Raw genomic sequence first — 15,257 nt, forward strand, 5'->3', positions numbered from 1 at the left:
AGAACCGAGTTCAGCTTATTGTTGATCAGGACAAAAGTAAATAAAATCCTTAAAATAAAAAAATCTGACGAAAGACAGCAAACCAGAATATATATCAAAAATGTTTAATGAGCTAAACATTTAGAGGACAACCGACCCACAAAAGGTGGTAAAACACATATTTACACAGAAACAAAAAAAGGCCAACCTTAAAAAACAAACAAAAAGAAAAACTTTCAGTCATAACTCAAGGTTGCATATGATAAACAGGTTTATGGAAATGATAACAAGACCATGTGTGAAGACACTGGAGGTAATCAGGAGGTGACACCACATGTTGGCAACACATTCCTGTTTTAGGAAGTTTAAGTTTACCTCCTGCAGCCATTGATAAATACCAGTGAAAGTTGGATTTACGGGTTTTATACATGAAGTTCGTATGAAGAACACAATCAGAGATACTGATCTCGAAGTTCAGGAGTCAAAATACTGCACACATAATGATCTGTGCTGCTGTAGGCAAGTTTACTTCAGGAATGATACACTGTTGGTACTATTTTAAAAATCTCTCCAAAAATCATTTCTACGAGAGACCAGTGGAAAGCTCGTTAACATGAGACTCCTTATTGACTTGTTCAAATATAAAGCCAACAAGAAGCACAGGACCAGCAGAAGTGTCACAAAACCGATTACTTTTTGATCGGCCTGTAAAATTCCTGTTTTTCCCCAAACAGACAACCTGTGTTACAGCTCGAATTCAAGCCGGATCTCTGATCGAGCGATCATGAATCACCACACACAAATGCAATTCTTTAAACGAATCATACAAGAAACACATTTTGATGAAATCCTAAAATGAGGTGTCTGTGTCAGTTCAATTTTTTTTTTTTTTTTTTTTAAATAAACGCTGTTCTTTAACCCCCCCGCCCCCCCCAAAAAACAATCATTTATCCATAACTGTGGCAAGTCCTTTACTGCAGCATAACTACACGGGAGAGCACACCAGAAGGCTCTTTGCCGTCACCCAGTGCTGCCCTGAAGCCTTCTTGTTGCCGAGCCCTTGCCAGTTTTGCAAGTGAGAGGAACGACCGAGGCTCTGTAACGGCCAGATCACTGATGACGCGACGGTTGAGCTGGACGCTGCTCTATATGGTGAGAAAAAGGAAGAGTGAGCCAACAGAATTTTTAAAAATACATGAGCTGCAAAACTATCTAGTAAAGCCAACCTTAGTCAGATTGTGCATGAGGGCGGGATATTTCATGCCGTGCTCTCGTGTTGCTGCAGCAATCCGTGAGATCCAGAGCTGATGAATCAAGGGGACAACACACAGGATCAATTATACTGAAGCAAACTGATTTCTAATCTTACACACACACCAATCAGCTGCAATATTAAATCCAAAGAGAGGAAGTGAACAACATCCTGTTATACTGCAAAGTTCTGCTGGGAAGTGCACAGCAGTGGCCTCACCCAGCCAGAGAACACCCCCCAACACACTACAAAAATTGCTCAGGAACAGCTCGATGATCAGGACAAAGAGCCCAAAGTGCTGACCTGACTTCAAATTCTCCCAATTTAATCAAAATAAGTCAGCAGCATGGAGCAGAACTGAGGTTTTAGAATAGAATAGAATGACTTTATTGTCATTATACAGATGTACAATGAGATACATGGGGGGGGGGGGGGGGGGGGGGTGCACAGTTTCTGCAGCACTATATGCATATGAGCAGTATTTACAGGAAAAAATATAAAGTGTACAAAAATACAATCTGGTAAAAAAAAAAAATAGTGTTATGTATATACAGTTTGGGTTATTGCACAGTGGTGGTTTATCCTTGAAATGGGGGGTGGAACTGTGTTTATCAGTGTATGTGTGGACATGGAAGGAGTGCTTCCAAGTTGTTCACACCAAATTCTGACCCTACCATCCAAATGTCATGGCAGAATTCAAGATGCATCAGACCAGGTGTTTTTGATCTTCTGCAGTGAAATTTTGCTGAACCTGTGCAAATTATAGTCTCAGTTTCTTGCTCTTAGTGGACAGGACCCCCTGTGGTCATCTTCATTTAGATATCCTCTAACCCTTGATTGTAATGCGAGGTGATTTTAGTTAATCTCGCCTTCCTATCGCCTCAGGCGAAAGACTTTCACACAGAGAACTGCCGCTCACTGCATTGTTTCCTCTTGGGTTTTTTTGGACCCTTTTCTGTAAACCCTAGAGATGGTTGTGTTGGAAAATCCCAGCAGCTCAACTGAAATATTCAGACCAGCCTGTCTGGCACAAAACGCCACAACATGTTTAAAGTCACTGAAATCACCCTCCTTCATCCATTCTGATGTTCAGTGTGAACCTGAGCTGGTCATCTTCACCATGTCAAGACACCTGAATGTACTGGTTTGCTGTCAAGTGATCGGCTTACTAATATTTTGCGTTAACAAGCTGTTGAACAGGTGTCCCTAATGAAGTGGCCTGTTAGTAATGTAGACACTGCTGCGGAACTAGCCCAAAGCTTTATTTTCTATTTAATTTCTATTTAAATATTATATAGTCAGGAATCATTTGATAAGCAAAAAGCAATCATTAGTGTTTGTTTTAAATATATTTGCACCCAGAATCTGCTGAAAAGTCTATTACTTAGACTACGATTGCTACTATCAGGAAAAAAATCCAAATGCCATGCAGTAATATTTGGGTCTTCTTACCGTCCTCATGTTGCGCTTCTTAAGTTTCCGAGCTTTGGTGGCGTACACGAACGCCCTCCTGACAGCCAGCACGGCCAGGCTGTAGCAGCGGTTCTTCCTGCCTCTGAAGTGCTGTTGGAAGAAATGACAGAGACGTGACAACAACACTTGTTACAAGTCTTTAACACGACGAGGATGCAATAAACAAAACACCACAGCTTCTACAAACATCATGAATGAGCTCTAGCAGCTATCACTCCAGGAAATAGCAATAGACGTACCCGTGCATGCTTGAGGACCTCCTGGACCTTCCAGTATCTGTCGGGTCCTCGGCTTCTGATCCAACAAGACAGCGTCAAAAACACCATTTCAGTCCCCCCGTCACCTCACCGCAGTGACCACTTTCAAACGAATAAACACGTAATAAGTGACCTCCAACCAAGCACTCTCGGTGTTATGAGAGCTCAATAACTCCGCACGCCGTACGTCGACAAACCGAGGCGCATTCTGGGTACGTTCAATTTAAAATTCTGTCAGAGGCGGCGCGCGGGCTAATTTAACACAAACAACTTCATCAATTGCACCAGACGGCTACGGTTCACAAAACAAAAACAAAACAAAAGTCTGAAAATAAGATGTCAAACATTAGATTACAGATCCGTAAAAATACACACTTTCTAAAGGACGTGTTTGCGTCAGTGCGAAACACGTCGGTGTACAAAGCAAACGCACCCACTGAGTTGAATGCTGGGCTAGCGAGCTGCGGAGGTCAAAGGAGAGACCATTCAAAATGTCGGTCGCCAGTTTTACGTCCTTGACTCGGTGCGGTGTTTTGGCATTCCGCTCTCCCGCAGGACTCTTGGTATGTTGACGGTTATTATGGAAAAGTAAATAGTTTCATCGTGAACCGCTGCTGTCATCAGCCGGCCCGGTGTCAGCGTTTAGACCGGTTACAGCTCTCTACGTGAGGGTTCCGTCTATGTTCTGAAGTCCGGGTTACATAGTGTAGTTGTTAGCTAAACTTAAGTTAATTATGGTTCGGCTGGTTAACGCTAAATGTGTTGGAATGTATGTCTAACACTAAAAGTAAATAATAATAGAGCTTTGTGCAGAAAAATATATTAAAAAAAGATAATCCGAAAAAAATGATGGCATTATTCTATTGCAATGAAGTTTGTGTTTTATGAAACCATGTCTGACAGCTATTAATACAGGATATTTATTGGTATTGATTAAAGGTTATTTAGACAACGCTAAATTTAGTGATTGGAGCAGGTACTTCATCCTGGTCATGATTGAAGAGGACTTCGGGCGATCGTGGCTCAAGAGTTGGGAGTTCGCCTTGTAATCGGAAGTTTGCCGGTTCGAGCCCCGGCTTGGACAGTCTGTGTGTGTGTTTGTTTGTTTGAAATTATTATTATATTTGATTTCTCGCCTGTCTTCCCTGTGATCAGGCGGTACGGTATGCACAGACAGCAGCAGCTCCAGCAGGGCAGCCCAGGGTAAAGAAGTTCCAGGTGTACAGATGGGATCCAGACACTCCAGGGGACAAACCCCGAATGCAGACCTATGAGATTGACCTCAACACGTGAGTGTCATAGATTTGGACATCTGGCATCCAGGCAGAGCAATTTCCTGTCATTGATTAGAGAAAGTTTTATTAAAACCCAACAGTCCAGCAGCTTTCCATTTTAGCCCAGATATCCCAGCAGAGTCTTCATTTTTCACAGGTTAGGATGTTTGTTGGTTAGGATGTTGCTGAGAATATATTCGGGTCTAAACAAAGGGCATTGTTAATGGCCTAACTAATGCTTTCTGGTGGCTTCAGTAACAGTAACAGGTGGCCCTGACAGCCGGGCATATTTTCAGTCCTCTTCCTTCACCTGTTCTCTAATCAGCTTTATTAAACTCTCTCAGCTCATGTTTGTCAGCGTGACACTGCTCAATGCTGAGTAATGCTGCTCAGCCGTATGATCTGTCTGGGTTTCAGCTGATCAAGTAAACACATCAGACAAGCTGCTTTGACAATTTCATGTTACAGATTTTTTTTTTTTTTAACTTACTGTGTTTTTGTTTGTTTTTTTCATCCAGCTGTGGCCCAATGGTTCTCGATGTGCTCATTAAGATCAAGAATGAAATTGACCCCACTCTGACATTTCGTCGCTCCTGCAGAGAAGGTCAGTAACACAGGGGCTGGAGTTGCACCTTTAAAAGGGGTTTACAGAGTCTAGAGCACCTGAGTCAAAGCTTTTATACTCTTGAAGACTGACAAAGCCCATCTTTAAGAAGCCCATCTTTTCAGCTCAAAGTAAGAAGTGCAAAACCCCCCAAAAAACATTAACGGTAAAAACGAAATACAGTATGAAAAGCAGAGACAGCATTGTCATTGTTTTTATTACTCAGTTTCACTGTTTGGTTGACGAGCAACAACACCACAAGCAAGAGTTGCACACAGACCGGTTGTACCACATCTGTTGTTGTCCTCAAAAGTTAAATGTCAATAATAAATGTTGTTATTATAATTTTTATTCTGCTTTAACCAGGTATTTGTGGGTCCTGTGCGATGAACATCAATGGAGGAAACACACTCGCCTGCCTCAACAAGATCGACTCCAGCCTCAGCAAGCCGACTAAGATTTACCCTCTGCCACACATGTACGTCGTCAAGGACCTGGTACCTGTAAGTCAGCTTCACCGAACATCTGTGAACATCTGGAACGAAGCATTTACTTCACAGTCCTCTTTTATAAGCTAGCACAGCCATCACATTATCACACACAAGTGCTAAGAGTTTAAAGTCATTAACAGCTGGTTGCTTTTTTTATTTTGCATGTGCAAAATTTAGTGTTGCAATAACAAATGTTACACTGTTTTGTTTTTAACAGTGAAAAAACACATTAGCATTCATGAAAACCGTTACATTTTTCTTTATTCGTTTTATTTCCAACCTTTTTTAAGCCAGATCTAATGAATCAGATGCGTGGATGTCTTTTTAGGAGTGTTGGTGCTGTAGATTATGTGATGCGGATGTTCCTGATTCTTAATTTTCTAGATGATTAAACAGGAGAAGGAGAAATCAATCAGACTGTTCTAAAAATCAGAAACACTCAAGAGATTAATAAAGGGGCTGAATTTGCATTGTCTGACATTCCGTCTTTCTTGTTAACACCTTCCCAACACAGAGAGGAGGAGGGATGGAGAGGGGTGGTTCTTGTTTGTCGGGTGGCTGGATGAATGTAAAACCCTGCTGTTAACCAGCGACGTGCACAAATAAAATCTGAATAATTTGTTTAACCAACTAGTGTTTCTGCCGCCAGCTAGCAAGGACAGCAATGCTTAATTGTGTGGTCGACTAATCCTGGGCATCCCTTTTTAATGATCAGTAGACCCGACTGTTAAATGTTGCTTTGAACTGATTGGGTGTGAAGAAGCTACTGCTCACTGCTTCTCTGTGGAAGCTAAAAGCCAGCAAAATGTAAATTGAGGCAGATTTTGTTTAATAATAGCAGATCAGTTTGGGGGTTTTTTAGGGTTTTTTTAGCATTTGAACGTAAGGCTGCTTGATTACAGCAATAAATCATAATTGCACATTCATATTGTTTAAGATCTTCAATGATTATTAAAGATGATAGACTTAGAAAAAGTTTAAATAAATAGGAAAATAAAAATTAGGCTGATAATAAACGTTTTATTGGTCTTATCTTGCTATAATAGTCACTGGAAGCCAAAATTATAATTACAATAAAATGTGAGTGATTCGCACACATACTTCCACACGTGGATTGGAGGAGCCTGAGATCGATCAGCTGATCCATTTGATTGGTAGTCGACCACCTCTATCATCTGAGCCGCAGCCACCTGAGTAGACAGTTCAGTTTGGTGGATTCATTAGTGTAGCAATGTGTTTGCAGGACATGAGTAACTTCTACGCCCAGTACAAGTCCATCGAACCCTACCTGAAGAAGAAGGATGAGTCCAAGGAAGGGAAGGAACAGTACCTGCAGTCTGTGGAGGACCGGCAGAAGCTGGTACATTTGTCTTTGTTTGTTTTTTCACTGTCCCATAACATTCAGGCTTCCAGCACATTAAGGAAACATATCTTTACTTGCTTCTCTCCCATGTAGGACGGGCTGTATGAGTGTATTCTGTGCGCCTGTTGCAGCACCAGCTGCCCAAGTTACTGGTGGAACGGAGACAAATACCTCGGGCCTGCTGTGCTCATGCAGGTGTGTGTTTGAGCACTTTAATATGCAGGATGGTCTGTTATAGTCTGAATCAGCAAGGCTGTGTAGTAAACCTTTGTCGTGTTTCAGGCGTACCGCTGGATGATTGACTCACGAGACGAGTGCACAGAAGAACGGTTGTCCAAGCTGCAGGATCCTTTCTCGCTCTACCGTTGCCACACCATCATGAACTGCACCAAGACCTGTCCCAAGGTAAGCTCTCTGCACTGCTGACACTTCAGGTACATCTGAGCAGCTTCGTACAGAGTCTACTCAGATGTGTGAATAAGCTTTTGTGTTTTCTGTGCTCTTCCTGTCAGGGCCTGAACCCAGGAAAAGCTATCGCTGAGATCAAGAAGATGATGGCCACATACAAGGAGAAGACAGCAGCTGCTGTCTGAAACCTCATTTATCCTCTGGATCTTCTTATCCCTCCATGACTAAGTTATATAATGATCAAAAAATGCTTCTTCAGGTCTGTTGGGCCAGTGCACCATGTATCACCACCACCACCACGACATCCTGCAGTCAGCTGTAGCAGAAGTGTGTGTGTGTGTGGTTGGAGAACTTGGTGTGACATAAACACTCATGTACAGTATGAAGGAGAGAGAGCGTCTGAGTCTTACATGTACCATAAAATAGGTGTTTATCTCCAACTCTACTGTGTGTTTGTGTACTTGATGCTGCAGAGTAAAATCCAGGCATTTCTTTGTGTGTCTTTTAGCTCGTTGCTTTTCATGTTAGCAGCTGGTTCACAGGCACGTTCCCTCAGATCTTCCAGCAAACTGACATCAGTCTTTGTTTTGATGGAAATAAATAAGTTTAAATTCTGGTTGCGGTCTTTCACTTGTGATTATTTCTCCTGTCATCCTACTACGTTGACTCGGTGTCCTCTGGGTGTCACTGTTGAGCAGAGCCAAATGAGTTGAACCATCTGAAGCATTTCAAAGCTTTTTCAACCAGCAATAAAACTCTTATTGTATGTTGACTGTAATTAAAGGGGAACTAAAATCCTGCTTTATGTTGTAAAATGGAGTTTGTCATCTGTACAGCAGACTAATCTCTGGAGGACTCAATGCAGAGCTTTGCTTTCAGTGCTGTGGGTATGTACAGAGACAGAAAACGCTATCGCTGCCCACAAACCTCATTTTAAAATTAATTTTGGCATAAACTGGAGTTTATTTACACAAGAAAGGAGTTCAGCTTTATAAAGTGCAAATTCATACAATGTGATATTAGAGTGAAACCCCAACAAGCCTCTGGCAGCCATCTGGAAGAGACCAGCTGTGGGATGATGGGACAGAGAAGAAACAAACTGTGGGAGAGAGAAGAAGAAAAAAAGTGGAGTAGAGTGCATCATGGGAAGTCTGCCAGCAGCCTGAGCCTATCGCAGCAGCAGGGTCCCCTGATCGAGCCCTGACTTTACCAAAAAGCTTAAAATCTAAAAATTTAGAGGGGGTCTGTCTCCCAAAACCAAGCTGGGAGCTGATTTCACAGAAGAATGACCTTAAAGCTGAAGGCTCTGCCACAATTAAGCCTGCAGTCTGGGAGCGATCTACGAGGTCTTTAAGATGTGATGAGGCCTGATTATTTAAAAACTTTCTATGTGTACAGAATTTAACAAGGACCCACATGCAGTTGTATTGTATAAAGGAAAACATGGCTGGTATTTATATGTGCTGACATTATATACAAGACATCAATGCCAGGAAAAAAGGACCAAAAAACTGGTGTGACTCAACCCTGATATGTTAGGAGTGTTATACTGTACATTTGTGTGCGCTCACATGTGTGTTAAAGATTGCCAAAGGTTCAAGGTAATAAACAATTAGTTGCTCTGGGTGAAAAATTTTTTTGTACTTTTGTCACTTGTTTTATCAGTGAAAGGGGGACATCACAGACTGTGAGCATAGAAGCCCCACCCACCCGCTGTCCAGACCTTCTGTTTGCACAGGCCAGCCAATCAGAAGAAAGCCATCTAAAAATAATATGGGAAGATAGCTAAAAGTCTTGTTTCAAGCAGTAGATGAACTACATGAAAGGGCTGCACCAGTGCCCATATTAAGAAAAATGAGGATTATTTTTAGAAATGTAAATCATGCTAAACTATCCTGGAAGCACAAGAATAAAACACGGAGCTGGAAATTAGCACTACGGATCATGTGAACTTACCCTTCGATTTCATACTTTCATAGAGTTTATAGCTTCCACTTCTGCATAGCTCTTCACTGACAGGGTTGTTGCTGGTCGTTGCTGGAGGCCGGGGCTGGACTGGACGGGGAGGAGACTGCAGATGCGGGGTGGTACAATGTGGCGCTGGAAGTCCTCCTGCACTCACAGGACGCATGAGAGCGGCAGAAAGTCGGAGCGAATTGAGTCAAAGTTGGGTAAGATCTCTGAAAAAAGTCGCACGACTGGTTTAGTTTGACTTTCTTGTTTCTTTTTTATTATTACTATTACTAAATGCAAGTATGAAATGAGTTATAGACTTTACCTGATCTAAACTGCATTTATGCTGAAGGTTATGGAGGAGGGAAAAAAAATCAGGAGACATTTTTTGTGCACAGACTTCATGCAGTGCGGTGAGTCTTAAAAGGACTTCAAAGCATTCCTGGCGCTTATCAGTCTGCTTAATGCAAACCAAAAATAGCCGAGGATATTCTGGGTGTATATTAATGGCTGTTGAGAATTGACATGTGGTCCTGTGTTTTCACTGGAGAGAAGAAGAGGGAGGAGGAGGAGGGACTGCAGCGATGGCACTGGTGAGAGGGTGAAAACTAAACCCTCTCTCCAGCCTCTCTGTCATTGAGTGGGGGGAAATTGAGCTGCTTCCAGAGAATAGGGGTCGATGAGGGCATATGCAGAAATGATTCATTAGTGTTCCCTTTTTTAACTATAAAAAACCAAATAGTGCAAAAATGGATGACAGCAGAGCATCTCCTGATCGTGGGTTTTTTTTTGTGTATGTGTGTGTGTGTGTGTGTGTGTGTGTGGGGGGGGGGGGGGGGGTTAATGGCTCCCAGATGTGTGATGTGAAAACATATGGTTTCCCAAAGCCACTGTGATGCACACCAAGAACTGTGTGTGTGTGTGTGTGTGTGTGTGTGTGTGTGTGTGTGTGTGTTTTAGTGTCACACAAAGATGCACAAATTGGCATGAATGCACAACTTTTACTCACAGATTTTGTGTCCAAATGTGACCTAGAAAATCTGCATTTAGTTACACACACACACAAACACACACAAACAAAGGGGAGGGAGAAAAGAAAAGAGTGGGTTTTGTGTATGTACCACACAATCAGGTTTAGTGCATGAAGTGGCCCACAGTGCAGCAGCAGCTGTGGAGGAGGAGCGTTCATACTTTCCACAAAGTGGAAAAGTACTTTAGTCAGTGTAAGGTAATGAGTTTTACTGTATGTAACAGTGTGACTTCATGAATGTCACTGACGGATTCAGAGTGTTTTTTTATTTTTTAAAAAAGCTCTGTTGCTTGGTCGGGTAAAGAAGAAAGAAAAGGGGGGAAAGGAGGGGGGGCTGGTAGGAAATGACCAGTGAGAGCGACAGAAGGGAAATGAAGGATGAGGAGGCATAAAGAGGGAGGTATGAAGAAAACCCAGAGAGAAAGAGAGTGGGGTGGGGTCGAGGGGTCCTCTGTTTCTTTTCCTGGAATGCGGACTGTGTGCTGCTGCGAGGAAAAGCTGTAAAACAGAAAGTTTGTTCTGAGGAAGACGTGCCACATTCTTGCTGCCACAGTTCCCCGGTGGAGGAGGTGGTGGTGTTGGTCACAGTGGGGATGATGGCTTAAGGGGGGCAGAAGTATGGGGGGGTGGAAAGGTGACGGAGGACGGGGGAAAGAGAAGAGACGAGTTTTCAGGAGACCAAAGCAGTGTCCAGCACTGAGCACTTTATCCCCCTCATGTTGTTTTGTCTTGATTAATACTCTCATTTTCCCTCCAGTGTTAAAGTCAGTCTACCTCCCAGAGCGACCATGAGAGTCCTCCTGCTACTCTGCATGCCAGGTAACTGCACCACAGGCCTCTACCAGCTGAAACAGCTTCAAAAAACAAATCGGTTCTCTGTAACACCAAAGGCTCAATACTAAATGTTTGGACATTTTGGTATAATAGATTTATTTGCTTTCTTGCTTCAAGTTAGGTAAGGAAACTGATACCATTCTGATGTCTGTATCATGCATGAAAAGCTCCTCGATCAACAACTTAAATAAGATTAAATGACAGATAAATAGTTCAGTCTAAAGGTAACAACAAAGCCCTGCCAACATTTAAAAAAATGTCAAACTACTCGTTTATTTATTCCTTTATTCATTTCATGTTCAGACCTCAACAACAAAACAGCCCCAACAGCACCTGTTATCACCGTTGTCCAGTTTAGTCCCACACACTCCTTGCTCTCGACCAAAAATGCCGAAAACCTCCCGAAACTTTTCAAATTTTAACAGAAAATTGCTGCCCACTGTAAAAAACAAAGATCACTATTCCTATTCACTATTCACTATGTTCACTATTCCTCGAATAGCAACAAAATTTAGTCAAACTGAGAAAAAGCTGCAAAGATAACACATGTATGCTGCTCTGAATAATAGTGAGATACAGCAGCACAAAGTCTCACTTGGCATTTTTTAAGTACACCTGTTCCATTGCTTGAACCCAAATACTTAATCATCCAATCAAATGGATCTAGGCGTGTAGTCATGACCAAGACGACCTGCTGAAGTTGAAACCGAGCATCAGAATGAGAAAGATAGGTGAACGTGCCATGGCTGAAGCTGAGACTAGAGTTCTCACAGACTCACCAAAATTAGCCAAGAGAAGATCGGAAAACGCTGCCTGGTGTGATGAGTCTCGATTTCTACTGTGTTATTCAGGTTAGGGTCAGAATTTGGCATAACCAACATGAACGCAAAGAATCCATGGATCCTTGTTCAGGCTCCTGGTAGTGGTGTAATGGTGTTATTCTTCTCAGTGTTCACTCACTAATGGTTAGGCTTAAGCAGAAAGGCTTCCTGCCCAAACCCCTCACGCCATGTGCGGTCTTTCTCCCCACGTTCCCGAGCTTGATGGGATTGTGACTTGTCATTTGCAATAATGGTCCTGCAGTAGTGCTAGCTAGAGCTTGAAGATGTAAAAACCACATAATTATCAGGTGCGAACGTTTCATACTTCATAGCTGCCTTATTAAAGGAGATGAGTGTGATCTTAAAAGACTTAGGAAACACCAGTGATAGAGCTGTTTGTGTTTCACCGACTGCACTTCTCTCATCATTCTTTGTGATTCCTCTCTTTGTCTACGATGTCAACAGTTGTGCTGTTCAGCCAGCCCCAGTACCAGGATCCATATATCTTTAACGGTAAGTTAATTAAGGGAATATTGGCCTACATTGTTCCTGCTCAGCATCGGTTTACATCAGCGCTCTCCACATCTGTTCTCAATTCCTCGTTATCCTCTGCTGTATCACCCACCCTCGAGGAGTTCGCCCTCCCCCTCTCTCTGTCTTTCTCCTGATTCATATGTTTGTCATTCGCATAGCAACTGAACTGTAGTGTAAATAGCACTTTGACCAGTCTGCATCTTATTATTTTTAAACATCTTGCATATGAAGTCATGATTACTGACTCACAAGCTTGTGAACTCGTGCAGGTGGTTCACGTTATATGGTGCAGCACTTTCTGTGGTTTTTTTTTTTAAACTAACAGTTGATCTCATGAAACATTTTTCTCTCTTGCTTGTTTTAAGAATTCCAAGAGTATGAGTACACCACAGGTGAGACATTTACTTTTCTTTTTTTCAGTTTCCTCATTTTCTAAATGTTATGCCAAGTGTATAAGTGGGAAAATGTTTCTCTCCTCTTATTTAGACCCTCCTCGTGGAGGCTATCAGCAGCAGGTTCAGCTCAACCCCGTGATCCGTCCTGGAAAATCAGGTACGTCTGCTTAGCTCTCCTCCCATCGGTCACAGATTTACTCCCAGTGCTGTCACGATTGAATGAATGAATGCAAATTGCCGCATGTCTCATACTATTTGAAAAAAACAGATCCCGAATTCCTGACAGAGCCCACGGAGCCTGGACCTCTCGGTAAGTGATTCAGAGAGACGAGAACAGAAAGCCAGTTGTTTTACGTAGAGTGGAGAAAAGATTCTGTTGTTTGATTCCCAGATTGCAGAGAGGAGCAGTACCTCTGCACCCGACTCTACTCAGTTCACAAGCCATGCAAGCAGTGTCTCAACAGCCTCTGTTTCTACAGGTAAGTGCTTTTAAAGGAGCACAATAGCAACAGAAAGCAGTGATTACGAGTAATACTGCATGGCTTCATTTCGTCTTGATGAATGGATATTTACCTCACGTGCACTGTGCTAGTTTTGGTCTGTTATTCTAATGTAAATATCACTGAAGCACAGTTAATTCTGATGTTAACAATGTGCTGGAACTATAGTGCATTTATGCAGATCCAAAACAAAAGGAATGAGGTTTTATACGATGCAGATGTCTCAAGGTGTCTAACAAAAAGGCAACCAGGAGCCAAACTGCTCTCCAAGAACTCACCGGATAAAGATTGTACAGCCTGTTCTCAGCAATCATTTCAAAGACTCCATTATTCAAACAGGACTAAATAGTGTACTTGTTGGGAACAATATCCAGCCGTGGATCAACCCTTATTTAGTTCTTATGAGTTCGTATGTGGTGCTGACTCAAAATAAACTTCAGCAGTAATGAGGAAACACCATGAAGTGCAGTGTCTCACTAAATAGGCAACAGTGGATTTGATTCAGTATAGATCGGCTATAGACTGTTGCCTGTAGATGCAGTTGTGACTGATAAGACCGACATGATGACTGTGAGCTGCTCCTGGCTCCGCACGTGTGACCTCTGCATGTGTTTTTGTTCAGTTTGCGGCGGGTGTACGTCGTCAACAAGGAGGTCTGTGTGAGGACTGTGTGCGCACACGAGGAGCTGCTCAGAGGTGGGATTCGCGTAACCTGTGTTCATGCATTTACTCCTTGATATTTTATGTACTAATTTAAAAGGGGCAGTGCATATTAATTAACACAAGCACTTAAACCCATCCTGTAAATATGCCAGGTTTGCCAGGCTAATTTTCATCTTGCAGGTTAATAAATTAATGAATAAAACCAAATCTTCAAAGGCATATAAATAAATATAAATATAAATGAAAGAGAAACACGTGTAAAGTATACACAAATTCTAAAGTGATGGTATAAATTTGGCTTGTTATCCAAAATGTTCTACAAGCCTGCTTATAGAAAATAACTTTCTAATGATTTTAATTGTCTGTGTTGGACAATAGCTCATATGAGAAAGAATCATGAGATTGATTTTAACGGACTTTTCCGTGTGTGTGTGTGTGTGTGTGTGTGCTTGTGTGTGTTTAGCGGACCTGTGTCGCGATCAGTTTTCTCGCTGTGGAGTGGCGGCGCTGAGTGGCCAGTGTGCATCATTAGGAGGAAGCTGTGGGAAGAGCTGCGGAAGCTGCTGATGATCAGGGACACCACCCACCCAGATACTGCCGCTTTTTCACCTCCCTCATCACGTTGTCTTACTTTGCCCTCCTCCCTCTCTCCTCTCCCTCTGTACACCCCCGCTACCCCTGTGCGAAAAGCACTTCTGCATTTCAGCATGTTTCTCTTCGTCTAAAATGTTCCACATGTGTGTTTGCTCACTAGATCCTGTGTGTAAGGATACGTATAATCCAAAGGACGTTGATGACTGTATAAATCACTGGTGCTATAAAACTTCTAGAGGTGCACATAAAGCCACAGAACATCCTCGATTTTTATTTTTTAATTTTTTGCATATCGTATCACATTAATCTTCTCGTGTTTACTGGTACGTTACTGTATTTGTGTTGAAAAGCAGTCATTGTCATGATTAGCTCATCAATGGTGGCCGCAGTGCACTGACATCAGACAAAACTAATCGATATCCAGCCGCCAGCTGTCTCGCTATCCAAGATCATGAGATATGTGATGAAACAGGTAATGAGGAGTGACCTCACAAATGACCTCTGTACTACTGCTTTGTAAAACTGTCACTATAGAGACTGAGAAAAAAAATAAACTTTGTTTTGTTTTTTTACTACAGCTGATCAGCTCATTGACTCAGGTGTGATTCCCGGCTGCAGCTCAGCGTATTGAAGCGTATTAATGAGCAGACATGAGTTAGGACACACAGCCAAGTTTATTTTCCAGGAAACATGGCTTCCCTTTGTCCAAACGAGTGACTCTGTCCTTATTAATCACCAGTGTCAGTATTTATACATAAAGTAAAAAGCAGTAAAACTAACCTAATAAAAAAACTGCACCATCACTGCAGCACTCAGACTTCAGTGGTAAAAT

At 42.3% G+C, this 15,257-nt stretch overlaps 3 protein-coding genes across 3 annotated transcripts; 2 read left to right on the forward strand and 1 right to left on the reverse strand.

Annotated features, from left to right (window-relative positions):
- Positions 1–88: 88 nt before the first annotated feature.
- Positions 89–3,185, reverse strand: mrpl20 (mitochondrial ribosomal protein L20). Its single transcript, XM_085406612.1, has 4 exons — positions 2,944–3,185; positions 2,684–2,794; positions 1,206–1,283; positions 89–1,124 (listed from the first exon to the last, which is right to left on the reverse strand). The coding sequence occupies exons 1-4, from the start codon at positions 3,028–3,030 to the stop codon at positions 951–953; spliced, it is 450 nt and encodes a 149-aa protein (XP_085262738.1). The 5' UTR covers positions 3,031–3,185; the 3' UTR covers positions 89–950.
- Positions 3,186–3,364: 179 nt separating this feature from the next.
- Positions 3,365–7,717, forward strand: sdhb (succinate dehydrogenase complex, subunit B, iron sulfur (Ip)). The gene is made up of 8 exons (XM_085406611.1): positions 3,365–3,524; positions 4,117–4,250; positions 4,754–4,839; positions 5,206–5,342; positions 6,574–6,690; positions 6,787–6,888; positions 6,976–7,098; positions 7,206–7,717. The coding sequence occupies exons 1-8, from the start codon at positions 3,453–3,455 to the stop codon at positions 7,284–7,286; spliced, it is 852 nt and encodes a 283-aa protein (XP_085262737.1). The 5' UTR covers positions 3,365–3,452; the 3' UTR covers positions 7,287–7,717.
- Positions 7,718–9,152: 1,435 nt separating this feature from the next.
- mfap2 (microfibril associated protein 2) lies at positions 9,153–15,002 on the forward strand. Its single transcript, XM_085406613.1, has 9 exons — positions 9,153–9,272; positions 10,842–10,903; positions 12,205–12,252; positions 12,639–12,665; positions 12,760–12,825; positions 12,937–12,978; positions 13,060–13,147; positions 13,791–13,864; positions 14,295–15,002. Exons 2-9 carry the CDS (start codon positions 10,873–10,875, stop codon positions 14,396–14,398), a joined length of 480 nt encoding a protein of 159 aa, XP_085262739.1. The 5' UTR covers positions 9,153–9,272; positions 10,842–10,872; the 3' UTR covers positions 14,399–15,002.
- The last annotated feature ends 255 nt before the right edge of the window (positions 15,003–15,257 follow it).

Source organism: Rhamphochromis longiceps, linkage group LG5, assembly GCF_057381845.1.
Source record: "Rhamphochromis longiceps isolate RC_006_pf linkage group LG5, R_longiceps_female_GT1.1, whole genome shotgun sequence".
In the NCBI taxonomy this organism is placed as follows: Eukaryota; Metazoa; Chordata; class Actinopteri; order Cichliformes; family Cichlidae; genus Rhamphochromis; species Rhamphochromis longiceps.

Coding starts and splice junctions, on each gene's coding strand:
- mrpl20 (XM_085406612.1), bottom strand. CDS start 3,030: ATGGTGTTTTTGACGCTGTCTTGTTGGATCAGAAGCCGAGGACCCGAC. Junction 2,795..2,943: donor AGGTCCTCAAGCATGCACGG/GTACGTCTATTG, acceptor TTCTTCCAACAG/CACTTCAGAGGCAGGAAGAA. Junction 1,284..2,683: donor AGAAGCGCAACATGAGGACG/GTAAGAAGACCC, acceptor TTGATTCATCAG/CTCTGGATCTCACGGATTGC.
- sdhb (XM_085406611.1), top strand. CDS start 3,453: ATGTCGGTCGCCAGTTTTACGTCCTTGACTCGGTGCGGTGTTTTGGCA. Junction 3,525..4,116: donor GCTCTCCCGCAGGACTCTTG/GTATGTTGACGG, acceptor CCCTGTGATCAG/GCGGTACGGTATGCACAGAC. Junction 6,889..6,975: donor GGCCTGCTGTGCTCATGCAG/GTGTGTGTTTGA, acceptor GTCGTGTTTCAG/GCGTACCGCTGGATGATTGA.
- mfap2 (XM_085406613.1), top strand. CDS start 10,873: ATGAGAGTCCTCCTGCTACTCTGCATGCCAG. Junction 12,666..12,759: donor AGAGTATGAGTACACCACAG/GTGAGACATTTA, acceptor CCTCTTATTTAG/ACCCTCCTCGTGGAGGCTAT. Junction 12,979..13,059: donor CACGGAGCCTGGACCTCTCG/GTAAGTGATTCA, acceptor TTTGATTCCCAG/ATTGCAGAGAGGAGCAGTAC.